At 42.0% G+C, this 26,968-nt stretch overlaps 1 protein-coding gene across 2 annotated transcripts; it reads left to right on the plus strand.

Annotated features, from left to right (window-relative positions):
* Positions 1–2,512: 2,512 nt before the first annotated feature.
* On the plus strand, positions 2,513–26,366 carry LONRF3 (LON peptidase N-terminal domain and ring finger 3). Of its 2 annotated transcripts, XM_034781208.1 has the most exons (12): positions 2,513–3,285; positions 5,293–5,411; positions 6,095–6,217; positions 8,356–8,511; positions 10,101–10,344; positions 11,154–11,244; positions 15,860–15,974; positions 17,779–17,900; positions 18,582–18,740; positions 21,598–21,760; positions 22,364–22,513; positions 23,972–26,366. In XM_034781208.1, the coding sequence occupies exons 1-12, from the start codon at positions 2,631–2,633 to the stop codon at positions 24,128–24,130; spliced, it is 2,256 nt and encodes a 751-aa protein (XP_034637099.1). In that variant the 5' UTR covers positions 2,513–2,630; the 3' UTR covers positions 24,131–26,366. The 2 variants fall into 2 exon arrangements, with proteins under 2 accessions (XP_034637099.1, XP_034637100.1); XM_034781209.1 differs by lacking the exon at positions 18,582–18,740.
* The last annotated feature ends 602 nt before the right edge of the window (positions 26,367–26,968 follow it).

The raw sequence follows: 26,968 nt of genomic DNA on the forward strand, positions 1-26,968 counted from the left end.
CCCCCCCCATGCCCTGACTCTTGCACCCCCCCACAACTCCACCCCCACCCTGAGCACCAAACAGGAGCTCCTGCACACACACACCACATTCCCACCTGCATCCCCAGTCTGGGGTCTCAGCTGCCGGCCCCTTGCCAGCCGGGGTCCCACAGGCCCCGCTCAGCTCACTGCCGAACTAGGTGAACAGAACCCCAGGCCGGCAGCGGGCTGAGTGGGCCGGCAGCAAAAAATCAGCATTTTAATTTAATTTTAAATTAAGCTTCTTAAACATTTTGAAACCTTGTTTACTTTACATACAACAATAGTTTAGTTATATAACATAGACTTATGGAGAGACACCTTCTACAAAACGTTAAAATGTATTACCGGCACGCGAAACCTTAAGTTAAAGTGAATAAGTGAAGACTCGGCACACCACTTCTGAAAGGTTGCCGACCCCTGGTATAGTGCCTAGCACAAGTGGGGCCCCAAACTAGGTTGAGATTTATAGGTGTTACTGTAATATGAGTAAGAATACTGGATGGGAACTGGATTCTCTGACTCCGACTCCTGACCGTCTGCGGCGGGGGAGGGGGGCTATCTGCGGAAGTACAAGGCTGTATCCTTGCTATAGCAATCCTGAGATAGACAACATGTCTCTTTCGCTGAATGGACATATTGGGACAATGGCTTGTATTTTTACACATGGTTTTGAAAATTCACGTATGTAGATCAGTTTCTAAAAATGTGCAATCTAAAGCTCTACCTCCGTGAACAATTGCAAACAAAAACAAAAAACCTCCTGCAATCGAGTACATTCATTTTGAAGCAAATGCATATCAACATTAATTATGTGGTAGGACAGTTGATTTTTTTTTTAAATGTCTTCCAGTATCCTTTGAGGTGGATTTATCCTAAAGATCCCTCTAGGCCAATCAATGGGTATTACTGAAAATTACAGTAAAGAGGTCAACATAGCTAACCTTATATAAGTTTTTTGTAATAGCAACCTATACCTAAATGTTGTTAATCTAAAAACTGGTGTGTATATATGTGTATGTATACGCGCACACACACAAGATGAGATATTACATGACTGAACAAGACAAAGTAGACAAGAGATTTTGCTACTTATGATCTAAGTGTGGTGAAATGTAAATATGTTCTATAGGTTTCAGAGTAGCAGCCGTGTTAGTCTGTATCTGCAAAAAGAACAGGAGTATTTGTGGCACCTTAGAGACTAACAAATTTATTAGAGCATAAGCTTTCGTGGACTACAGCCCACTTCTTCGGAAGGGGTGTGGATTTGTTGATAAAGATTTTTTACTATAACCTGTATAATTAAACTTTGTATAATTCCATTGCTGTCTTGGGGTGGGTACTTGATTCCTTTGTTTTGCCATGTTACTGGTCTTTGGAACTGTATCTTTAACTGATGTTTTATTTATACTGTAGTCATCAAACCTCTATGGCTGCAGAGTACCTTTCAGCGCTAAGCATTTTGAATACATTAAGGAATTAAGCTTCTCACCACCACTAGGTAGTGAGTAAGGTCCGGAGTTATGCAAGTGTGATTTTAAATGTGAGGATCAGTGGAACACATTGTACAAAAAGGGTTGGGGACGGGGTTGTTGTTTTCTTCCTAAGGCGTTGCTCACTAGCCCTTTTATTGGGGTAAAATAAATACAATAACCGAGACAAACCCATTTGCAATGACCCGGCTATTCCCGCGAAGGAGGATTTGTCCAGGTTCTGCAGTGTATAAACTCCCCAGGGCAGGCTCGGGGAAAGACTCAGATGTCGCTTTGCAAGTTGATTGCTACTCCGTGTGTGCCAAGAGGGGCTGTTTCAGTGGGTCGGACCCGTGTGTGTGAAGAATTGCGTGCTCTGGGCTGGGTTAGGGAAGCGAACCTGTAACCAGCCTCGGGGGAAGTGGCAAGATCTCTCAGGCCATCGCCCTGGGCACAGCGGGGTTTTTCCACTTCGGTGTATTTTCGACTGCGTCGTCCCTTGAGTTTCGCAGCCACGAGTCCCGGAAGGAGACAGGGCGCCCAGCATCGCCTCCTGCCCCTGGAGAGCGGCCCGACCGGGGCAGAGAGCGGAGCCGCCCCGGCAGCACGGGGAGCCCGCGGGCGCCTGGCTCTCCCCGCGCCCCAAGTCCTGCGCTGCTCCCGCCGCTACCCCGTGCCCGCAGCTCTCACCCCCTCTCCCCGATCCCTTGCGGGGGGAGCCGCTCCCCTCCAGCGCCCGTCTCCCGTCCCCAGCCGGGCGTTACAAAGCCGCTCCGGACTTTATGCACGAGCCAGCCCTTCCCTCCAGGGCTGCCCCTAGAGCCCAGCGCTCCCCGCGGGGGTGGGGAAATGACCCCCTCGCCTCGCCCCGCAGCGAAGCCCCCAGCGCCACGCGGTTACAAAACCAGCCCGTTTTGTAACCATCCTGCAGGCGCTGGCCAATGGGCGGCGCCGCGCGGGGTCACGTGCCGCGCGGTTTATATAACCGGCCGCGGAGCCGGGCCACTTGTTCGGTGCCGGGCGCGAGCAGCATGGAGCGGCGGGGTCGCAGCCGGACGGTCCCGGCAGCAGCAGCGCCGCAGCCCAGCCCCGGGGCCCTGACCCGCGCGCGGCCCCGCGCCCTGTAGAGCGGCCCCGGCCATGGGCTCCCACCCGCCGCGCCAGCTGCTGCTGCAGTTCGCCGCCGGCGCGCTCCAGGCGCAGAACTTGGAGCGGGCGGCCGAGCTCTGCGGGCACCAGCTGCAGGTGGATGCCCCGAGCCTGGTGCCCGAGTGGCAGGTGCTGCTCAAGCGGGCCGACGCGCTGGCCGGCGGGGGCCGGCTCCACGAAGCCTTCCAGCTCTACCAGCTGGTCTCCCGCCACCAGCAGCTGCGGGCGGAGCAGCTGGAGAAGCTGGTGGAGTGCCTGGCGCAGGGCATCCGGCTCCGAGAGCGGCTGCCCGCCTGCTGGAGCGGCGGGGGCAGCCTCCTGCAGCCCCGGGACTGGGACATCTTTAGCTGTCGCAAATGCCAGGGCTTCCTTTTCGAGCCCGTCTCTTTGCCTTGCGGACACACGTTTTGCAAAAAGTGCCTGGAGCGGGACAGGGCCTCCGAGTCCCACTGCGCCCTGTGCAAGGAAGAGGGGAGCCTGGCGGCCGGGCAGCACCTCCGCGTCAATGTCATCCTCAGCAACCTGCTAGCCAAGTGGTTCCCCGGACAAGTGAAGGCATCGCAGCTCAGGCACGAAGGGAACTTCTTGTATAAGGAGAAGAAGCTGCAAGCTGCCCTGCAGAAGTACAATGAAGCAGTCAGCCTAGGTAATGACCCCCCCCCCCACCGATCCATTCACATGGGGCAGAGTTAAGGGGGTTAATGCTGCAAGACTTAACTCCTTAGAATTTGGAATTTTTTTCTACGTGCAACTTTTGCGACTGATCGATCACAGCCAGGCAGAGGGGATGTTAGACGCCCAAGTTTCTAGCAACCAAATTTCTCCTTAAACTGCTGCTGAATGTCATTTATAGTCTTGTTTTTAAATCCGAGCCTATTTACCAAGTAGTTTGATCAGGGCAAGTGACAGACTTTGATCCCAGGTGCAGCCATTGGGAGGTATTCCTAGCTATAACATTGGGGTGGGTGTGGCAGTTCGCATGCTGTGCCGAGGATATGCTATAAAGCCGAGTCCTTTATAAAGAAGCAAACGTTATTAATTTCTGCAGTATTGACTGTATTAGTGCCAGTTTAAAATCAGTTTACCGAACAGTTTGTCGTATGCATACTAGGGACTTACAGGCAGCAGAGCATACATGACCTAACGGTGCTCTTTATGTTTGGTGGTGTTTGTAGCTTGACAGGGTAAACCAATATCCATCATATTTACATCTCTTTTGGGGGGAGGGATAACTTTTAGGAATCTGTTATTATTTTGGTTTTTTTTTAAAGTCCAAAGTGAAACTAGGTCAGGAGAACAGTGTGTTGCATAAGCTTTTAGCCTGCGACTCTGGTCTGGATTCCCTGCCCCCTTCTTATGGAATGGTTGTATAACCAGTGAAGTAACAACAAATTGGGTCATGTTTCTGAAAGCATCCCAGAGGTTTGATCGTATTTATCAAAATTACAAGTGAGTCATTGTCACAGCTTCCCATTACATGGTGCTCATTGGAATATGCTTTATTTCAGGAGATGGTTGCTGCTCTTTGCCTAAAAAGGGCTTTCCCTCTCTTGACAAATCTAACTTACGCAGCATCACGTGGTGAATCATTAATGGACATGTTGCAATGAGTGAAAAAGATTTAAAATGCCCTGGCCTATTTTGTTGAGGGACTTGCTTGTCAAATGATTTTACTGGATATTTAGTGCTTGATCTTGGAATACATGCAGGTCACTTTTAGAACTCATGACAGTTCTGTGTCCTCTTCAGTCTCCAACAACAGGAACATTGTAGTAATACAGAACAGCTAAACAAGCTTCTGTAAACACTGTTCAGTTTAACAATGTCAAGCCAGTAATAAACATTACAAATGGTTGTGAAGAAAACTGATTTATTACTTGTTAACTATAATCTGGTTTCAAAATATTTAGTGTTGAATAAACTAAATGTAAAAAAAAAAAAGTTAAAATAACAATAAAGAATATCCCAGACTAAGAACCTTTAACTGAAGACCAGAATTTTTTCTTAAACCACATTGTGTCTAGCTGTTACAGCACATAGCGTATGAAACAATGGGGCCATTTGGTCTGTGCTGCTGTAACACTTATCTGATGGTAGCTGTTATTAGAGACATTGTGAGTGAGGTAATATCTTTTATTGGACCAACTTCTGCTAGTGAAAAAGAAGTGTTGAGCTGCACAGAGTTCTTCAGGTTGTCATTTAATTTCCTTTGATTATAGAGTTATGTGCCACTTACAATTTTTGATCCCAAACCTTTTGAAAAGGGAGTGATTCATTTTAAAATCCCATCTATACTGTGGCAGCATTAATCGGGCCATAACAATACAGTTATGACACACCTTAAATCTTTCTGGTCAGCTTCTATAAACAATCTGATCCCCTGTCTGAGCTGGTGATTGATTTTGTGAGCTGTTCTGAATTTTATGTATGCAGTGTTTACAGCAGTTGTATAATATAAATCTGACACCTTTGTACCTGGAAATCCCCAGTGAGATGGCCATATCTAATTTTGTAATTGGTTATTTAAATAATGGGTGTTTGCTTTCCTGAGACCACTTGAAAAACTCTTTTGCTTTAGAAAAGAGTCCTAAAGAATAGGGCCCATGTCAGTAATGTTTGTAGTAATTATAATGAGACAATGTTTCCGTTGCAGCTCCAAATGACCATTTATTATATAGCAATCGGTCCCAGATTAACTCTACTTTGAAATCTTATGAAGATGCATTGCATGATGCAGAAACAGCATGCAGGCTCCAACCATATTGGTCAAAGGTAAGTTCTAATTTTAACAAATGTTTTAGGGGTAAAACCTCTTTGGCCATCCTGGTGGCTTAGCAAATGCTGCAGCACAAAAGAACTGAATTTGAGAGATGCCTCAACTCTCAGCATCTTAGATCAGTAGAACTCAAACACATTCCATGAGTTCTCTGGCTAGGGAGAAGGGCTGGGGGGCACAGGCTGCTCGCTGATGGATTAGGCACCATTGTCACTGACCTTTATGAAGGTCAGGCTCTAATGCCCTGTCAAAAGTTGAGTGCAGTGTTTATATTGTGCTAGAAGAAAGCATTAAGGAGAAGGTTAGGAGATCAAGTTGTGGGAGGAGGTTCCGTCCAATGATGAGATGAGGGATCCCTAGGACTTCAACTACACCAGCCTTTAACTCCGACCAGATGCGGTGAGGGTAAACTTGCATGTGTATCTGTAGGGGGAGTAGGGATGCGATACTTCTTTTCATATTTAGCTTTCAGTCTCTTCAGGCGTATTGTGGTTAAAAGCTCAAAGACCTCTTATATTTTTCTCTTGTGTTATTTAAGTAATGCAGACTATCAGAATTGCCTTGTGCCTATTTTTATTTCACTTTTGGAATTTTTTTCATAGTAATTATCTTGCTTTAATAAAGAGGCTCAATGTGGTAAAAGGAAATAAACTAGAACTGTAGATCTGTTTGCTTTCAGGGTCACTTAAGGAAAGGACAAGCATTGGCTAATGTGGGGAAAATAGAAGAATCTTTAAGAGAGTTTCTATTTTGCCTTGCCCTGGATTTTGGGAACAGGACAGCCAAATCAGAGGCTCAAAAGGTGAGTTCTTTAGCCTTGTGCAACAACACTTAGATTACTGAAAATGAAAGATTTTTTTCTTTTGTTTTAAAAAAATAATGAAGTAAAGATTATTACATGGTGATGTATTACATGATGTCCATTGCTATACTCCGAAAAGTTTCATTGGAGATAACAAGAAACACATACAGCACAGTTTATAGCAAGGCTATTTTGTGTCTTAAATATTAGTAAGAGAGTTGCCTGTGTAACTTGGATAACAGTGGAGTTGTTAAAAATCAATGGGAGGTTAGTATTGCACTCCTAGACTCCCTGCAATTACACTTCCAGTCTGTTTCCTAGTCTTATTACCAGGTAGACTGATGCTATCAATTGGGACAGAAGTGGGAGTTTCTAGTTAATGTTGTATCAGCTCGATGACTCAGACTGTGAAAACACTGCGCAGCAGAGCCAGGATTCCACTTGGGAGCAGCATCACTCTTTTCACAGCCACTAAAGCGGCTGTGAGCATCAGCAAGCAGAGAAGGCATGAAAGGGAATAGAGTAAACCAAGGAAGAGACTTATTTTAAAAACGGTTTCAAAAGGTGGCTAATTAACGATAAATGGGCAATGTGACAGATCTATAATAAGCTTCTTCCAGTAGCAAACTAAGCTACAGTGTATATAGCTGTTATCTTTCTCTTTAAAGAGCTACTGCCAAGGTTGCTAATCCTTCTTTACATACCTTTTGATAATTGTTTCAGTTATTAACACTTACCTTAAGGTTTGCATGTGTATGTTTGACCCTTTGTTGAAAATAATCTTTGCTGGGACACTCAACATTATATAAAATATAATAATAATTTTAGTAGTGGTCCCTGCAGTGAAAACAAACGAGTACATGATTGCTCTGATGTGAGGAAGTGTTTCTGCACCAGTTTGATTATAATATAGTCGATTGGGAGGCTTTGAGAATGACTGTAGACATTTGTGGTGTTTTTCCTGTGTTTTCCTGAATTGCTAGCGTGTTCCTTTTCCAAAATGCAGTCTCATACATGAATCAATGACAGTGCATCATTTTTGTAGTGATATCTTCCTGTGTGTTAGAGCAAGATATAATGAACTGACACGTTTCTAAATTCAGGCTCAAAGTAGCCTTGTCCAAGAATGCTATTCACTTCTAAGTAATAGGGGCCTGAGGAGGAACTTGACTTTGTCAGCTACAGAGTGCATCAAATGATATAATATTCTATTGATTTTTTCCCAAGACTGTTTGCATAACAGTGACATCCCCTTCTTATGAAATCCTTCACGTGAAAATTTGTCATTCCGCTCATTGTAATTGGCAGTCTTCACTGAAATTCGTTTTGACGTTGAAGGTTCAATCCTGCAGTCTTACTCACAAGAGGAGTCCCTTTTTGGCTTGAACAGGACTATGGATTGATTGTTATTCATACATGATGTGCTCAATGCACATATGGAAGCATTGCTGGACTAGGCTTAGAGTTTGGTGAAACGATTTCAGTCTTTTATAACATGGAATTCTTATTTTTTAATGCATTCAGTGAATTGCACTCTGCTAATGGCTAGCAATTTGCTAGTGGATTTTACATTTGTTTTCGGTTGGCGAGAAGCCATTGCCCGTTTTTCATGCCTGCAACTTTGTCACGGTCTGAATTTTTCTTTCTCGACACACCAATTATTTGTAACATAAGATATTAGATTGGGCAGGGACTTGAGGGATGATAAGTGCCCTCAGTTCCCAATGACTTCAATGGGAGTTTAGGGTGCATAGCACAAACTTGTATCAAATTCGTCAAGCGGTAGCTTCAGACATGTTTATGTAGAATTCTAGTTCTACAGTCTGCAGAACATAATTCACATGTGTGTAAGCGGTGTTACCCTAAAGAACAAAACCAGTTGACAACTTATCAGCACATTTAACTCTGAAATTGACTTTTTTTTTTTGCTTATTCTAAGCCTGCATCACACCAGCTTTTATATTTGTTCCTTTTTGGGTTCACCCTAAATCTAATTAGTTGTTCAGGGCTGCTTGAGTGATTTTGTAAATCAAAGCAGTTTCTGTCAACCATCCCCTTCCTCACAATCCCCACTTTCCCTTAAGAGATTGTAAGAGAAGAACTAAGTAGTGAAGTATGTATTTTGTTTTATATCACAGCTTCTACTTAGTTTATTTTCACCCATCCCGGGAAATGCTCAGGAACACTTACCCGATATCCTGCAGCTGTTGTCACCTCACTCTAGATTGAAGGGGAACCTTCTAAATTCAGTGGGATCTGCAGACACCAGCCATAACCTACAAAGGTTGCTCAAGGTAAAAATAAACTCTGTGTGGTTCTTAATTTTGCTGTGTTGTATGGGACATTGAATAATACTTTTTTTCCAGCGTGTTTTTATTGAGAATCAGAATACTTAATACAGACCAGCTAAAGACTGCTTTAGGGATGGAAAAGCTGCAACAAACTACTAATTTACTGGATTCAACTTAATTGATACATAAAAAGGAAGGAAGGCTGTCAGACTTCAAAAGATGATCCTTCTTTTTCTTGCTTGTCAAAATTAATCTCTTTACCTGTGATAACAGAAATTCTAGATCTCCCATTTAGTTTACAGCAGAGATGGGCCTGAGTTGTAAAGTTTGGATCCAGATGTCCCCATAGTTTGGGAGGTGTTCAGATCAAGGGTTTTGATTTGGCCCTTAATTGATGATAGGCCATCCACCCTGGATTCAGATCCAAAGTTCAGAAGTATTCAGGCTGGCGATTATGGGGTCTTTACCGATATGGGTATATGAGCCACCCACAAGGTTGGTTTCAGATCCAGGGTTCACTAATGTTTATGGGAGTTTGGATTGAGTGGTTTGGCTGAGGACTATCTTTAGTTCATCCAAACCTGAGACTCCGAGGGTGTAAATTCTCTCACATAGCTGTAAGAAAGCTTTGCGCCAACTCCTGCAAACTAAAATGGTGACTTTTGCACAGCTCTGCTCAGGTGCACCCCAAAGTCAATGCCATAGTCTCCTAAAAGGCCTTTTGTGTGTTTTCTGAGGAGAGGCCCCCCTCCCTTAGATCGCCATTCCTGAATGAGGTAGGTTATTTGGGAGGAGAGGAGACAATTCAACCCCCTACACCTGCCTTCCTGTGTACCATGGTCTCTGATGGCTCTTGACAATGACCTACAGTATCTACGTTCATATTCACCAGAGGAGTAGGGGGAATCAGTCCCGCCATTTGATTTGGCAAACTGGTAGGCATTATCCTATGAAATGGTTACTAACTGGCGGTTACATGGCAACAGTAGGATTAAGGATGATGCAGCAAAACTTCAATTTATGACCTGTTGTCTGGGATATTGTGAGCAGGCCATTTTAGCTATTGAGTAAAAGATCAGTCTCACTGAAGCAGCCTCTTGTATGTACTTTTTCCTTTTATCGATTGTTTTGTGTATACTCCTACTCCTCCCTTGGAATAAAGATCATATGGTGTTTAGTCTTTTAAACCAGCAGTGTGATATACAAAATATTTTTCACTCTTAACTTAAAACCAGTCAAATGGACTTTTCCGTAGTTCAGGAAATGACTTGCAGGGTGAGACTTAGCCATGATACTTGATTCTGGAAGTAATTTGGTAAAGTTATAGGCCCCTCTAAATGAAGGCTGATAACACAGCAACACTGTACTTGTTTTGTTGTGTATTGTGGGAAGGTGGTATTTTGACTGAAAATAAGGCCCAGACACACTGGTTCTCAAACTGGAGCCCATTGGTTTGCAGAGCCTTTCCTGATGGTCCGCAACATGACAATTTTTGAGATCGAAGGGGGGGGGGTTGTTTCTCTTACAAAGTGGTCTGCAGAATGAAAATGGTACAGAACTGCAGTCCTAATGTACAATCCTCTTTCGCACAGGTAAATGTGGAACAGAAAAAGAGTTTCCCTGCTCAGGAAGAACAAAAAATGAGTGACTGTGGCAGTCTGAAAAAATCCATTCAAATGTTAGAAAGTAAAAAAGGCTGCTCAGAAGATGAGAACAAACATGCCTCTGCCCCAGAGTCTGCCCTTCTCATTTCTGAGAAATGCAGCCTTCTGAAGAGAAAGCACTGCTCTGAGGAAATGAGAAGTGCTGAGGTGCCCTGCAAACTCATGAAGAAAGGTAAACCTGTTTAATAAAATGGGGACCTGGTCCTGTGCTATGAAGGCAGTGGGAATTTTGCCTTAGTAAGGAATGCAGTGTTGGATCCTTAATTCCAGCAGGAGTTTTGCCTAGGTAAAGAGTGCAGGACTGGGCTCCAAATTAGATTTTCATGTCTTTTCTATTCACTCTGGATTGTAGTCAGGGCTTGAACTGATGTGGAGAGAGTGCAGTTTCCTCTGCGGAAGTAATTACACTAATAAATCTAGGAAGAGAACAAAAGGGATTGGGCCAAGCCCTTGTTTACCAGTTGAGCCCTGAGAATTGAGAAATGTCAGTGCCATGTACACTTATGGCACTCTGTCCAATAGTAATAGTATAATTAAAGTCAAAATTTTGACTTGCTTTATTCATACCTACAAAGCATGAATGTTGTTCATTGCTCATGACATCTGAGACCACAGAAGTGTTTGGGCCTGATTCGCCCTCCATTCCATGGATAGACAGTGGCGTGACAGGAGAATCCAGCCCTTTATATATTTCCAACAGTGACAACATGGTTGTGTGAGATTAAATTCAAGCCTGCTGTGAGTTGTGCCCACTTATGCCAAGGCTGATTTTTTTTGGGGTCTGCACACAAATTATTCCCATGATCCTAATGATTCAATAACTACTCATAAATACATGCAGTATGTGATCACAATACATGTTAAAATCAGATGCTGTTTGTGAACTCCCAAAACAGTCTGTCTTTGAAATGTTAAACCTGTCACATAGCTGTGTCTGTCCAGTTATATATTCCAATGACCTTTTTTTACAATTCTAAATAGGTGCAATTGATACCAAGGGATCTAGTGCTGGGCACTGCGTTCCGTTTGAATTTGTGGACCCCTCTGACCTGGATTGTTCTTTGTGTATGAGGTATCCATTATTTTCTAACAAATGTTTTTATATTGTACCTGTTTTTCACTGCCATGATCTATGGCATTCCCTAGCTTCCTCGGTCGCTTATTTTTCTATCATTTGGAAGCTGTTTGTTTGGGGGGGGATGCGTTTTTCCCTCTCACTCCTAATTATTTGGTTCTGAAAAGTTAACTATGAATGGGACTATGTCTGAAAGCTTTTGATGTGCCCCAGACAAATGACTGTTCTGGCAAAAGATACCTCATGTCAGGGTTAAATAGATTAATGAACATATCTGAAAGATTTGTTCTCGACAGTCACTATGTGGAAGTCAACACTTAGTCCTCTGCAGTTAATTTAATACATATGCCATGTATCGATTTTTTTTTCATAATGCTTGAAATATTGAAAAGTTGATTTCTATGAAAACAATTTATGTAAAATGGAGCCACTATAATAAAGTAGTGTTGTTACAATAGTAAAGGCCCTATAAGCAAATAGAAGTCCTTTGTGTGTTTCTAGTACTTAGCCACAATAAGTCAGCACAAATAACCAAACATAGGCTCAATATACCCTTGCTCGCTGTTCTGTTCACACAGTTAAATATCTTTCTCCTCAGATTTCTTTTCAGAGATGCTTCTAATTTGAGCATGAAAACAGGAGTTGCCTAACAAATCAGTTTTATTATTGGTCTTGCATGCTCCATTAAACTTTGACAGAGAGGCAAATACATCTTCCCAACTAACATTTAGAAGTACACAATAGTTAAACTATTCTTCCAAATAAAATCTCTAGCTTCAAGCCAGTGTATGGCAATAAGTTAAACCTTATAAAAGCACTACTATCTTGTAACTATTATAGGTCAACAAAAGAGCAAGAGTAGACTGCAGATAGAGTTCAGGTACAAGATGCTAACCTAGTTCCTGTAGCTGTATACGAACAGCCTGACTTCAAATCATGTTTGTTAAAATATACAGCAAAACGAAGTATAATTAACATTAGAACTGTGTGCAGGAGATGTAAAGTTTAAGCACCTTTCACAGGTCTGTCAGTTTGTGTAATCAGTTCTCAATTAGGATGATTACCTTGACGTGTGACCATAAGAATAAGGAGTTGAGAAATGTATTTGGAGTTGGTTTCTCAGGGCTCTGACAAGGACACAGTCGCACTCCAGGAAAAAAAAAAATCCCCCAAACCAATTAGCTGTGTTCTGGATTAATCCCCTATTAGCTTTTAGCTTTTAAATGAATTGGCATTTGTTTTTTGGGAGGGGGAGATGGGGTTCTGGACACATGGCTGCAGAAGTTTGGATTCAGTCATTATTTTGACTGAAAAGTTTGCATATATTTTTGTGCCATCTTAAAAAATAGTTTAAAATAAAATGAAACATTTTGGAGAAAATAGGGTATTTGGTTTGGCTATTTTCAGCTTGGAACAAATTGTTAAAAGAAAACAAAAAATAAAATCAGAAGCCTTAACTATAAACCTGAACCAGGTTCTCCAAAAGTTTACACAGCTCTCAAAAGCTTCAATATTCATAAGAGCAAAACTCTTCCTCCAACACTCCCTCCCTCCACCACCGCCGCCATATAGGCGCGCACAATTTGAATTTGGCTATTTTAATAAGGATGTCCATTTGACTGTTTACAAAGCAATTTTCAGATACCTTTTTTTTAAAATTACTTCGCTCTGACCCTTTATCTTCCATGACTGTCACGATATTGGCCCTGATCCTGCAACACAGGACAGCACAGATCCTTGCAGCCACATGGAGTCCCACTGAAGTCCTTGAGACCATATGGATGTCAGGGCCTGTGTAAGACGATCCTGTGGGAGGATCTTCCTCTTGCCACTGATATTAACGCATAGTGGTCCTCATGGTCATTATCCATATTATGACAGGTTTCAGAGTAGCAGCTGTGTTAGTCTGTATCCGCAAAAAGAACAGGAGTACTTGTGGCACCTTAGAGACTGACTTTATCCATATCATGTAATTCAGAAATGACTTATCTGTGATTTGGAGGCTGAGGTGTACTTTGGACTAATAGTGACCTTTCACCAACTAACTGCAGAAGCTACTATTGACCTATTTCGTCTAAGTGGCAAAGGTGTTACTGACCTATATCCATTTCAGTGGCATGCAGTAAGCACTGGCAGAACATGTTTTGAGGTGGTGAGTCACCCATTCCAGCTGTGGGGGTGGGGGGGGCCAGCAAACTGTCCTGATGCAAAGGAAAGGATAGGAAGAATAGTAAGAGGCCAATATGGCAGCTTTTTTGTGACCTAAAAATCAAAAAGGAATCCTACAGAAGTGTAAACATGGACAAATTGTTAATGATGAGGTATATTAGGTCTTGCCTTAGCCTAGGGGCTGGATGGATGAGCTCTCCAGATCCCTTCCAGCCCTACACTTCTGTGCTTCTGTGTTTGCTTGGAAGTGAGCAGGTATTTCCCACCAAGGGTGAATATTGTTGCTGTTGTCATACTGCAACTGACGTGGTCTCAAGAAATCTTTCTCTACAATATCTTTCTCCAATTTGCGAGGCTTAAATCAGCCCCCGTTAAACTCAATAGCAAAACTCCCATTAGTGCAGTAAGAGCTGGATCAGGACTGTGATCTAATAGATATTTCCTGTGCTGTATGCTTACATTTCAAGTGGTATTTGTCCAAGTAAATCTATTGCAAGTTGATTAAATGTACAAACACTTATTTTAGAAATTGGTATTAAACATTTTAAAGCAAAACAGGTAATATTATGCAGTCAAGTTTCTGCTCTTTGAACAATTGACAGGATTTTAACTGATACGCAACAAGATAACTGGCATTTTAGATATTCCTTCATATGCTCCCTCACTAAATGTCTGTGTTTATAGCCACTAATCACACTTAAACTGGCTATTGCTATTTTGTTATTAAGAGTCAGTATGTTCTTAAACATATTTTGCATGCTGAAAAAATAAGTATGGAATTATTTTTATGCCTGGACAGTAGCACCCAGATTTATCATCTTGATTAAACCAGTTTTTTATTTTTATTTTTTTATTACCTTTAATAAAATGAACTTAATTACATCAGACTAAATAATTTACTTATGAGTCCTTAAAATATTGAGTGGGGTTTTAAGATCAAAGTAGTCAGTTTTGAATGGTTTCATTTCTAGTTTCAGTGATTAGAGAGACTTTGGTAACATCCCTCTGTTCTTTAAATGCTCATCAGCAGGGAAAGATCTCTTTGGAATTTAGTCTTCCAATGAATTTAGCCAGGAAAGAAGACGACTAACCGGAAAAGCAGAATCACAATGTGTATAATGTTTTGATAAAATATGACTCTAATGTGCATTTATTTTGTGGGAGAATGTTCATTTGGAAGTTAGAAGCTGTGCAATGTATTCAAACAAAACTAAATTCTCCAGCATTAGATATGGTAACAATAGTGTATACTGGGGTGGGTAAACTACAGCCCGGGGGCCGAATCCGGCCCTTTAGATGTTTTTTAATCTGGCCCATGAGCTCCCACCAGGGACCTGGGTCCGGGGCTTCCCCTCTCCGGTGCTCCAGCTGGGGAGCGGGGCTGGGGGCTTGCCCTGCTCCACGCATACCGTGGCTCCACATGGCTCCCGGAAGCAGTGCATGTCCCCCCTTTGGCTCCACACGCTGCCCCTACCCCAAGTGCTGCCCTCACAGCTCCCACTGGCTGGGCACAGCCAATGGGAGCTGCAGGGGTGGCGCCTGCACACAGGTCAGAGCACAGTGCTGCTTGGTCGCACCTCCATGTAGGAGATGGAGGGGGGACATGCTGCTGCTTCCGGGAGTTGCTTAAGCTAAGCGCCGCCCAGAGCCTGCACCCCTGATCCCCCTCCCACACTCCAACTCCCTGCCCCCGCCCTAATTCCCCTCCTGCCCGCTGAATCCCTTGGTCCCAGCCCGGACCACTCTCCTCTACCCCCAATCCCTCATCACCACCCCAAAGCCTTCACCCCCAGCCGGAGCCCTCCCTCACGCATGCACGTCTGCTCCAGCTCGGAGCCCCTTCCCACACCCAGAACTCCTCATTTCTGGCCCCACCACAGAGCCCTCACCCCGTCCTGCACCCCAGCCCCCAGTTTCATGAGCATTCATGGCCTCCCATACAATTTCTATACCCAGATGTGGCCCTCGGGCCAAAAAGTTTGCCCATCCCTAGTGTATACCCATTTTATTAATCCTATAGGTCCCAAAACTGCAAACAATTATGCATGTGCTTAACTTTACCCATGTAAGTTAGGATTTGCAAGATCAGGGCCTTATTTTTAATCCGCTTAATTTGAAAAACATAAAAGGTCTATCTTATTATTTTGTACTGCCATTCATCACCATAGCATGAGTGCAATCCTGCTCAAATGTCAGTGGAAGTTTTGCCATGGATTTCCTTCAATGGGCCCAGGATTTCAGAGCGCTTTCTACATTAGACTGACAATAGCAAAATGCCTTAATTGAATAAATACAAAAGTGAAAAACAAGAAACAGATTTCTGACTAAAGTGCACAGAATTGTAACTAGTGAATAAATATGAAAAGATGTTATGAAGTAGCCTTTTTTAATCTTATTCTTGCTACACGATATTGTCGCTTTTTTGTTGATTGTTCCATTCCAGGCTTTTTTATGAACCTGTCACCACACCTTGTGGGCACACCTTCTGCCTGAAATGTCTCGAAAGATGCCTAGATCACAATGCAAAATGTCCCCTGTGCAAAGAAGGTCTCTCTCAGGTAATGATGCATGAATTTGGTCCACATAAACTGGAGGGGAGGGGGAATTAATAACTTCAGAAATCCACTGGTATATCCAAATATACTTGAAATCCCATGTGATTTGGGGAAGAAGCCTTTTTCAATGTCTCTCAGGCTCAGAGAGCTCATGTAGTTTTCTGTGTTTAGACCTAAAGCCCTGATCCAGCACAGAGCTCTGTGTGGGTGGTTGCACATTGAGATCAGCCGTGCTCTGCCTGGTCAGCCCATGTGGCGCACGTGACTGGTGTTCACTTGAATTTCTTCAGTCATGTTCTCAGTTCATGCCTTAAAAGGATACTGCCAAGTACCTTAGATGCTAATTTTTGTCTGCTTTAAAATCGTTAAATTATTTGTGTGGCCTTTGCTAGTAGGATTTGGTATGCTTTCTTTTTCGCTTTGGTTTACTCTTCAATTTTTGCTCTGTCTTTTGCAGGAATGCATATTTGTAATTATTTAAAGATTTATTAAAAATTTGGGAGCTGAGGGTTGGAAGGGAATAAACTGTTTTAAACATGATGAGAAATGTCTCCCAGATTTCAAGGGTGGGATTTTAAAAAATGCTTGGCATTGGTAAACTCCCAGGGACTAACAATTTTTAATTGTAGTGGAGAGGGGAAGAGAGTAGCTAGGGTTTGTAGAGTCTCTACGATATTTTGTTCCCTCTTCTGGCTCTGTGACACGTTATGTAAAGAGCAGTAGTGTTGACTTACTGCTGCACCAACCAAAAGTAAACAAAATAAGGAAAGTTAATTTTAAGCTCTGTGGGAAACACAGCAATGATATAGATATATACAAATTCTGAGACACACAAACTAAGCCAGTAGGGAAAGAAGTGATATCTTCAGAGTGAACAAATTTAAAAGACAGGAAACTATAAATTATTACTCCACTTTAACTCCTTGAATGGAGTAATGAAACTGAAGCTCATCATGCATCCAGCTGTTTCTGCTAGGTTTTTGGGAATTACAAAAGCCCATAGGAAATGGCCAATCCCCCAGAAAAATGACACAGTAGCTTTTTTTGCGGGGACGGGGGGCGAGGAGGGGTTGGTAAAGTTACTGTCTGTGTAGGTTCTCCATAACAATTACAGGTGTAATAAACAAAGCCCAATCCTGCATGCCCCGGGCATGGAATTCCCCATGACATCAGTTTGGTGCATGATGTTCATGTAGGATATTAGCTTGTAATGCTGTTCTCTGTATTCCTTTGAAAGGTCTTCTCAAAAATCAGTGCTCTGCCCATGTCTTTATAATAGTGTGATGCTGCGGGGGTACACCCAAACCAGAAAGGGGTCATGTCACCACCTGTCCTGTAACCCTGCGTGCTTCTGTACTGCCAGCTTTGGCTCAGAGCCCTGACACCAACAGCCTGTTCACAGCACACTGGCATCCACCAGCCTGGTTGCCGCTTGCAGGGGTAACCCCAACAGCCCTTCCAGTCTCAGATCTCCCCAAAACCATCACACACAAGACCAGTGTGTGTCTAGCTTTAGTAAAAAGACCGTACTTGACACTTTTATAGTTCAGTAATATTGTATAGAATCAGTTGACTCAATTGCTTATTCTTGGAAGTCCAGACCCCCAGGTCGTGGGGTGTCTGGACCTTGATTGTCACAAGCAGGCCAGAAAGCAAGGAGGGAAATGGATTAATGACCATTTCAGTTATAATGGAAGTGACCAAATACAATTAAGAAAAGGCTACATCGGAGGAAACGTTGGTAAAATATAGCATGGCCGCCATTGCTATACATTGATAGCTGCTCAGTTGTGCCTTCTTGTTGCAGTGCTTGGCTCTGAGGAAATATTGCAAAACGGTACTGATGGAGGAGTTAATAGCGAAGTACCTTCCAGAGGAACTCACTGAGAGAAGGAAGATTTATGAAGAAGAAATTGCAGAGCTTTCCAAGTATGTAATCCGTTTGTGTGGGCTTTTGTGGGTTTTTTTAAGCCAGTCTTTAAAAGTAGTTTAGCTAGCAACTGAATGGCTCTCATCACTGTAGAACATGTCCTAAGGTACTGATAAAGGAGCTTACTCTGTATTACATGATTCAAGAAGGGCAGGGTTCAGATACACAAGATTAAACTTCAAGCTATCTGGTAGCGTACTCTTGTGATTGGTTTCAAATACAAGAGGAAATCCAAGCCAGTAATATGAGGTGCATCGCGATGACATTGCGTTCTGTTGACCTTGGCGCGTGTCATAGTAGCTGGAAGTGGAATTCCACATGATAAAAAAGCTCACCAGTACATGTGGATTGGAAATTGGATGGGAAAGGGAGAGAATTGAGGAACATCTGAGCTCTAAAGCAACCTAGAGAGATGAGGTGGTAAGTCTTTCTGACTTTGCTGGAAGGATTTAAAAAAAAAAGTTTCATTAATTATAATGGAATATCAATTACCATTGTTTGGAAAGATGAAAGCAAAAAATAGTTTAATATAGAAATCTTGTTTTCCATTTGATTTTATTGTAAAGCACTTTGGCATCCTCTAATTGCATTGTGTTGCATAAAATATGTCTGGTTTGTACCTTTCTAATGTTTTTTGGAAGATGGTGCATGTTTTCCTAGTGGGTTTTTTTTTCTTATAGCTTAAATAAGAATGTTCCCATCTTTGTCTGCACAATGGCCTATCCTACAGTCCCTTGCCCTCTGCACATCTTTGAGCCATGTTATCGACTGATGATTCGAAGATGCATGGAGACTGGCACCAAACAATTTGGAATGTGTATTGGTGATCCTGTCAAGGGGTGAGTGAGCCGTGCACACCAGTGGTGGCAGTTGCTTTTCTAGATCAGACCAATGATCTGTTTTGGTCCAATAGCCTGTCTGTGCTAGCTGCCTCAAAGGAAGGTGCTGAAAACCCCATAATGGACAACTGTGGAATAACAGGCTGATGGGGGGCGGGGGGCATTTCTTCCTAACAGTGTTGGTTACTGGTGTGCTGATGTACTGAAGCGTGAAGATAAGATTTATATCCCTTACTAGACACTTCTGCCCTATCTAGGGTAACTGCAGATATTATTCATTTAAATATTTAATCCTTTTTTGGAATCCCACTAAGCTATTGGCCTCAATGGTATGTGGCAGTGGCTCACAGTTTATTAGGTATAGCTTGAGGAAAAAGTATGTTCTCTTATTAGTCTTAAATTTATTTCTTTGGTACTGCCAGCCAAGTTGGAATGTTAATGAATTTTACTGTCGAAAGAAACAGTCATGTTATCAGGTCAGATTGACAGCTCCACTGTATTAAATATAGCGGTTGGGATAGAAGTATGGTCAGCTTAGTACATGGACTGGCTGAGCATTTACTGTAAGTGCCAATCTTGTATCACCCTGCCTTGAAGCCCACATCTGCATTTTGACTTCTCACCATTGTCATAAGAGACTGCAAAGCAAAGCTTACTAAAATCATTGCTAAGTTTTTCTTTGTAGATTTTCTAGTCCTTCCGTAGTACTTACTATCCTTAACCCTACTGGCCATGGAGTTTTCACTGAACAATTGAAGTTCTTACATTTTGAAATGTAGATAAATAGTAGAAAGTGAATTATCCTTCTAGAACAGTTGCACTGGTCCAGTATGTGGTTACCTAAGAGATTCCATTGCACAAGAAATTCTCAGTATTCTAAAATTCAATGGCAACAGACTACATTAATGCAGAATTAAGGTTGCTTGGTGGTATATTGTCCCCTTGCAAAATTCAAACTCCTGAAAACCAGGAAATGCCTAGTTAAGATTGCCCATGCAACCTTTAATCCGCCCTCTTTCAGCAATGCTTCCATAGGTCTGTGTAGTCACAGGGCATTTGTTTTGCCAACCCCACAGTTGCTGAAATGTGTTAGCTCTTTACCTCCTTTTTACAGCGCATTCACTCGCTCACTCACAGGATTCCATCTAAAACTCTTAAAGGACAAAAATGAGATGAAAATCATCATAACTCCTGGACACACATCTGATACGATCCAATGTATGAGATGAACACCAGGAATAAGGCTCAGATTATTTCTGCCCAAATGAATCACCCCTGTGCCCAGTAGGGCACAGTTCTTAAATCACTGGTTAGATGATGCAGAGTGGACAAAACATGATGCTTGCGCTGTCGGTTCCTAAGCTCTGTGCAGTGTTTCTTTGAAAACATCACATTAATCTGCCCTTGTAACTACTTGGTCCAACCAGTCCCCCAGGAGCTAGTGAAAAAAATCCCCCTGGCAAGTCTCAAACTGGTTATTTATCACCCATCCCTGTGAATCCCCTATAAACCTCTTCCCCTTGCTGCAGCCCCAAGCCCCTCTCCCCTTATTACTCAATTCCTCAGCCTCCTAATAGCCCTCTCCTTCCTGGAAGCAGTCATGTTTAATTTTTTTCCTCCCCGCAGACTTTGATTACATTCCCTCAAAATAAAATTGCCGTCTGTGACTCGCAAATTGCAGCTGCCTCTGGCCACTCAGTCCAAAACTCCTTTTGTCTAAGATGTGGGGTTTGTGATTAATTCATCCTCAGTTATGAGCTTTGCTTTGCAGTCCCTTATGACAATGGGGAGAAGTTAATCACCATCCGTCTTAGCATGGTCTGTGACTCATCCAGCCATTAGTACATTTCAATTTAACAGAACAAGGCAGCAGAAGGAAACTGGTTTGGTTTTGGTTTTATGAGGCATGTAACTTGGATCCTCTCGGTCAAATGATCCCACATTTTGGATCATTAACACTACCCTTTGCCCCCATGAGGCATCCCAAATTTCATAGCAATCCAAGTAACCATTTGGCTTTTAGAGCCCTTACAAAAGCCAAGCATATAAAATGGCAGGCATGGAAACCCTCTAGTCACCTTTCTGTATTGGCGCATGTGCACTGTAAAAGGTACGTTTTCTTAAATACTGTTCTCAGTTTGGGTCCACCCCCAAAGATTTAATAAAAAGAACAAGAGTACTTGTGGCACCTTAGAGACTAACAAATGTATTAGAGCATAAGCTTTCGTGGACTACAGCCCACGGGGTTATGCTCTAATACATTTGTTAGTCTCTAAGGTGCCACAAGTACTCCTGTTCTTCTTTTTGCGGATACAGACTAACACGGCTGCTACTCTGAAACCAAAGATTTAATGGGTGCCATGCACTACCTGGAGTAAAACGCTGGCTTGAGACCATTCTGACCTGCATCACATTAATAGTTAAGTGTAATCTCTAGCTCTGTGTGCGAAAAACCCACCTAGAAACTCTTTGAGAAATGGCTTGGGGGGGGGGGGGAAGGGATTGTATCTCAGAACCCTTAGCCCAAAGGATCCCAATTCTGGCTCACTAAGCCTACTGTGCACCTTCATGAGGCAGGCCAAATTTCAGCTGAATCCAGCTAAGGGCCTTGATTTTAGAGACTGTAGAAAAGTCGGCCTTATTACAATGGTGCTGGGCGATCAGCTGAACGTTCATGGCGATACAGTTTTGAAAGGTGTTGTATAACCTGAAGGAGACAGAGTAATCTGAATTACATGCAGCACTCCTTGACACTGGGAAATATCTTTGTATTCTAGAGTGGCTGTTCAGTAAATCGACAGCACTGAACCTGGAAAGAATGCAGCCAATTGATTTGCTTTTGTTTTGGTTTAAATAGGTTTGCTGATTATGGCTGCATTCTGGAGATAAGAAACGTTGAATTCTTTGCTGACGGTCGCTCTGTTGTAGACAGCATTGGCAAGAGGAGGTTTAAGGTGATAGAGCACAGCCAGCGTGATGGATACAACACAGCAGATATTGAGTACATTGAGGATCAGAAAGTGAGTTTAACGAAGATTTTCCAAGAGGTTTTTTTTATTTTTATAAAGGCAGTTTGTATCAGGATGCAATTTTGCCAGGCCTCCTAATAGGTCTGCTTTATAACTGTCAGATAATCAGATTGGATCTGGCCTTACGCCTGCTGAAATCAATGCCCAAATTTTTAAAGTCCACTAGTATTGAGAGAATATGTAACACACCCAAAAAGTATTAGATACTGTGCAAACTCACACTGTACTATAGGAAGACAGTGCCTGCCTCAAAGTTTTCATATTTAAAAAAAAAAAAAAACACAAACCTGAACACAAATCATTTGGGGGACCCATTTTCATTTAAATATATAATCTAGCAAGTGGTGATTGGCTTTAGCCTGAAAAACAACTTCGTTCTGAAAATGGATTTTTTTTGTTTTCGAACATAGGGGTGAAGGAAAAGGTTGAGATAAACTTTTTGATTGAGAGGCTTTTCAGAAAAATAAACCTAAGAACAAACTTTCAGGATCTGCCCTAGAGTTCTCAAAAGAATTAAGAATGTGTGTAGTGCCTTTTGAAAATGTAATTGGAATTAACTCCAGCCTCACCCCCCTCTCTGTGTGTTAACTCCAGGTGCAAGGAGAGAACTATGCGGAGTTACTTGTTCTACATGATTCTGTATATGATCAGGCTTATATGTGGTTTAACTCACTCAAACAACCACTCAAGAGTCGAATTCTCAGTCATTTCGGTCCAATGCCAGCTAAGGATCCTGACCCACAGGTACATGACTTTATATTTATCCAGGAATAGAGGTTGTCATTTTTATTGATTACAGGAAGCTTAGCAATCACACTGATAAACCAAGGAGAATTTTCTAGTTCCATTGAAGAAAATGTTAATCCTCTTCATTGATCCTGTATAACCTGTTCAGTATCTGAATTGTTGCCATAAGCTATTGCTGCAGTAACTCTGAGCAAGTCAGTATTCATATTTATTATTTCATTTAACTTCCTAAGAAATATTGACAACAATAATCCCTATTGATTTCAGTGGATGTGCACCAATTTGCAGCGTAACTGAATTTGTCCCAAAGTTAGGTAGCAAATAGAGATCGTACCAAACAGTGACAACTGCAGGACAAAGTTGATGCTAGTGTTACAGGACTCAATACCGCAAGGTGCTGGACAGCCTAAACTCCAAGTACTAACAGAGTATAACAGATGTTAAGGTGCTAAATCCCTAATAGGTAGGACCCTACCAAATTCACGGCCATGGAATATGCATCACAGACCATAAAATCTGGCCTTCTCCCATGAATTCTGGTCTTTTGTGCGCTTTTACCCTTTACAGATTTCACAGGGGGAGTCCAGAGTTCACAAATTGGAGGTCCTGACACAAAATGGAATTGGAGGGGGGGGGGTCACACGGTTATTTTAGGGGGGTCGCAGATTGCTACCCTTACTTCTGCGCTGCCTTCAGAGCTGGGTGGTCAGAGCAACAGCTGTTGGCTGGGCACCCAGCTCTGAAGGGAGTGCTCCAACAGCACAGATGTACGGGTGGCATACCGTATGATGCCACCCTTCTGCACTGCTGCCTTTAGAGATGGGTGGCTGGAGAAAGGTGGCTGCTGACTGCAGGCCCAGCTCTGCAGAAAGCAGCGCAGAAATAAAGTCGGCAATACCATACCACGCCATCCTTACTTCTGCATTGCTGCTTGACCTCTGAAGGCAGCGCCACTGCCAACAGCAGTGCAGAAGTAAAGATAGCAGTACCGCAACCCCCCTACAACCTTGTGACCACCCCACAACTCCTTTTTGAGTCAGGACCCTACAATTACAACACCATGAAATTTCAGATTGAAATAGCTGAAATCATTAAATGGATTAACCAAAATGGACCATGAATTTGGTAGGGCCCTAATCCTAGATTTGGGCCCACTATGACATAGCATGAAGATAATGCAGAAGACACAAACTACAGATTACTAGAGGCAAAAATGGGTCTAATCCAAACACTGCAAATCTATAGAAAAGTTTAGGATCTGGGTATAAACTGTGTGCATCTAACTAGAAGTTATTAAAATGGCATTTGGAGGAACCATATAGAAAGCATCTCTTACTAAGAGTCTGAAGTGAAAATGTATTGCTACCATACCATGATTTATTTATTTTTTTTTAAAGTCACTGACCGAATCTTAGCTTCTGCATCATAATGTATGTGTGTTGTTCTCTATTGCAGGCTAGCCCCAATGGCCCTGCGTGGTGCTGGTGGGTCCTTGCTGTCCTTCCCCTTGAGAGTAGAGCTCAGCTCCCGTTTCTTGCCATGAAATCTATGAAAGACCGCTTGAATGGCATCAGACGAGTCCTTACATTTATGTCCCGTACAAGGTCACGATGATGCTGAGAACGAGCTGTGAAGCCTCTTGCAATACTTGACTGTGGAGTTTCTCTTGTAACTATATCTAACTGCAATAATGTCTTACGGATTTGGGTGTCAAAACAGGACAAGTTTGAAGTCTAACTTTCAAAGGAAATAAAATATAAAGAGCCAAGGATATTTACAGATCACTCAGTAGTATCCATTTGGATCTCTGAACTTTCTTGAGATGAGTATTCAATTGCTGCACTGCTAGGCTAGTATCATCGGTATTATATAACAGAACAAAGTGATCTTGTTTGCCATAAACTTTTTGAAAGTTTGAGGTGGGTTTTTTTTTTGTAGTAGTAGATAAATGAAATCTGTGCAGTTAATGTGAAACAGAAATACTGATAGTGTTAAAGCATTATTTCAATGAACTGCAAAGTCTTTTATTCCAAATGGTTCAGGTTTATATAGCATTGTATATTATAATGTCCACAACTTCTGTTTGATCTTTTATTTTTGCACTACTATGTCTTTTTTTGGTTTCCAGATGTATATTGTAATTATTTATGTGTACATTCTCTACACGGAAAGTAAGCTGCTCTATTTATTTATGGTGTCTTACCATGTATGAATGACTAGGAGAAAAGAGATTAGGAATACACAAGCTACTACTTCGATCATTTTTCAATACATTTGTGTTTGAGTACTTTGAATGTTTTTCTACTATCTCCAGTGTTCTATATTCTAAGAAGGATTGCCCCCAACACAGCTAGCCATGAAAATGCAGGCTTTGTCTGAAATAATTCAGTCAGTTGCTGGGTAGAGCTTGATCCTACAATCTTAACTTGGCCCCAAGTCAAGCAAAGCCCTTCAGTATATACTAAAGTGTTTTGTTGATTTGGGGCTTTGGGTAACAAACTTCAGTGGGGTTTGCCCAGAGAGATGACTGAAGGATCCAGCCATTAATTTTGCACAGATATAAAGAGTAGCACGATGCAGCAGCTTGCGGTGAAATGTTGTATTTGAATTGCTGCGAGTATCACAGCTACCTACAAACACAAGGCAGGAGCTGATTGGTGTGAGAAGCAACCTTTCACAAAAGAGACCTAGAGAGAGGGATTATTTCACTTCAGGTTATTAGAGAGACTCTTTATATCAACCCTGTTAAATGTTAAGATCCTGTTATGTTTGTAATTAATATTATGATTTGATTTGCTATGAAGGGCTCCAGGAGGGCTCATGAGAAGGAAGGTATTTTAATAAACTTTCTATTTATTCCACCTCAACCTCCGGGTTTTTCCATTAGCCACAAGTCTCTACCTGATCTCTGCGTGTCTCCTGTCAGACACTGTGAGCCGCTTGATAGCTAATGGTTAAAACCCTAAAAGCAAATGAAAATTGGGCTTCACTTCACTTTTTCTGCATCTTTTGTTCTGTGTAACATTTTGGACCTGATCTTGCTTCCATTAAAGTCAGTTGGAGTTCTATCATTGACTTACGTGGGAGCAAGCGTAGGTCTTTGTATCTAAACTATGGATTTCCCTCTTCAGAGAGCAAGTAGGATGAATGAAAATTCATGATATTGCCTGGAATAGTATTTATTTCATACCCTTCTGGAAAAGCCCTGTAGAATTTAATAGAATATTGTCATCTTTCCATAGGTTTTTAAAATCATTTTAGTTCGAGATAATTTATTTCAGTTCTATAGTTTTTTAGAGTAATTTATGAACCCTGTTAAGTTTCTGTAGAATGTAGTTTGTTTCAGCCCTATTAAATTCTATGGCACTCTTCTGTAAGTGCCATAGAAACAAATTGTCACACGTTTCAGTTTTCCATCTAATGACGCAGATTGAAAGTGTATTTTGTGTTTTTTGCTTTAGCTACTTTGTAAATACTACAGGAAACTCATTTCAATGCTGTTAGATTGCCACACTTTTCTGTGGATGGTCCTGTGCCTGTTTGAGAATCATACACAGTATAGGGCTTCTGTTCTTGGCTTATTAATTTCATTGTTTGGCATTTGTTTTGAGTTCTATGAAGATATCCAAAAATGGGGCTTTTCTCTTTGTATATACACTTAGTACTGTTTCAAACAGCATTACCTTAAAGGACATTAGGGAACCTTTAGTGTGAATCAGCCAGGTCTATGCAGACCAATTAATGTGCAATATGCTAGTGAACTTCAGAAATCACACATCCCTAGTTCATATTACTGCTCTGTGTTCGCAAGCCAGTGAGCAGGGACATCACCTATATAAACAAACTGCACTGTGAAGTCAATGTGAATTGAGTAACCATTTCCAATGTTTTTTTTTCCAGTTTTATTGGATAAACACCAATTTCTTTTTTTAATTGGGGATGTTTTATCCTGTCTATTAAAACCAAAAATCAGAAGCCTTGTATATGTATTATGAACGCCTGTTTTTAAAAAGTAAACTGCATGGTGGCCGCTATCTGCTATGGCATCTATCTTCATAAGGAAGAAAACAGATAAGTCACTTAGCAAGGAGTGAGTTCTCATCTTATTTGCAGGTGAAGTCACATTAAATGCAGTTCTGACCTAGGCCATTTCTGTATTAATAATGTATAACTTAAGAGACCAGTCCTGCTCCCATACAAGTCAGTGGGTGGTTTTGGTCCTCGCATCCATAGGTCTTTAAGTATCTTGTATTTTGGGACTGATTGTATTGCTCTTTTCTGCATGCCAGAACTTCTGTTACACTTATTTGTTACTGGTTCACAGATAACTATGGAGAGTCCTTTAATTACACTTGGCTGATGGATTTTAAAAGTAGGCATTGTCCTTTCCATCACTCGCAGGGGGAGTTGAAACCACCAAGTTTCAACTCTCTTGGAGTTAATTATGAGAAC

This window comes from Trachemys scripta, chromosome 9 (genome assembly GCF_013100865.1).
Source record: "Trachemys scripta elegans isolate TJP31775 chromosome 9, CAS_Tse_1.0, whole genome shotgun sequence".
Classification (NCBI taxonomy): Eukaryota; Metazoa; Chordata; order Testudines; family Emydidae; genus Trachemys; species Trachemys scripta.

Excerpts from the sequence above, each read along its gene's own strand:
- LONRF3 (XM_034781208.1), top strand. The coding sequence starts at position 2,631 with ATGGGCTCCCACCCGCCGCGCCAGCTGCTGCTGCAGTTCGCCGCCGGC. Across the intron at positions 10,345-11,153 it reads CTGCAAACTCATGAAGAAAG|GTGCAATTGATACCAAGGGA; the intron begins GTAAACCTGTTT and ends AATTCTAAATAG. Across the intron at positions 17,901-18,581 it reads GAAATTGCAGAGCTTTCCAA|CTTAAATAAGAATGTTCCCA; the intron begins GTATGTAATCCG and ends TTTTTCTTATAG.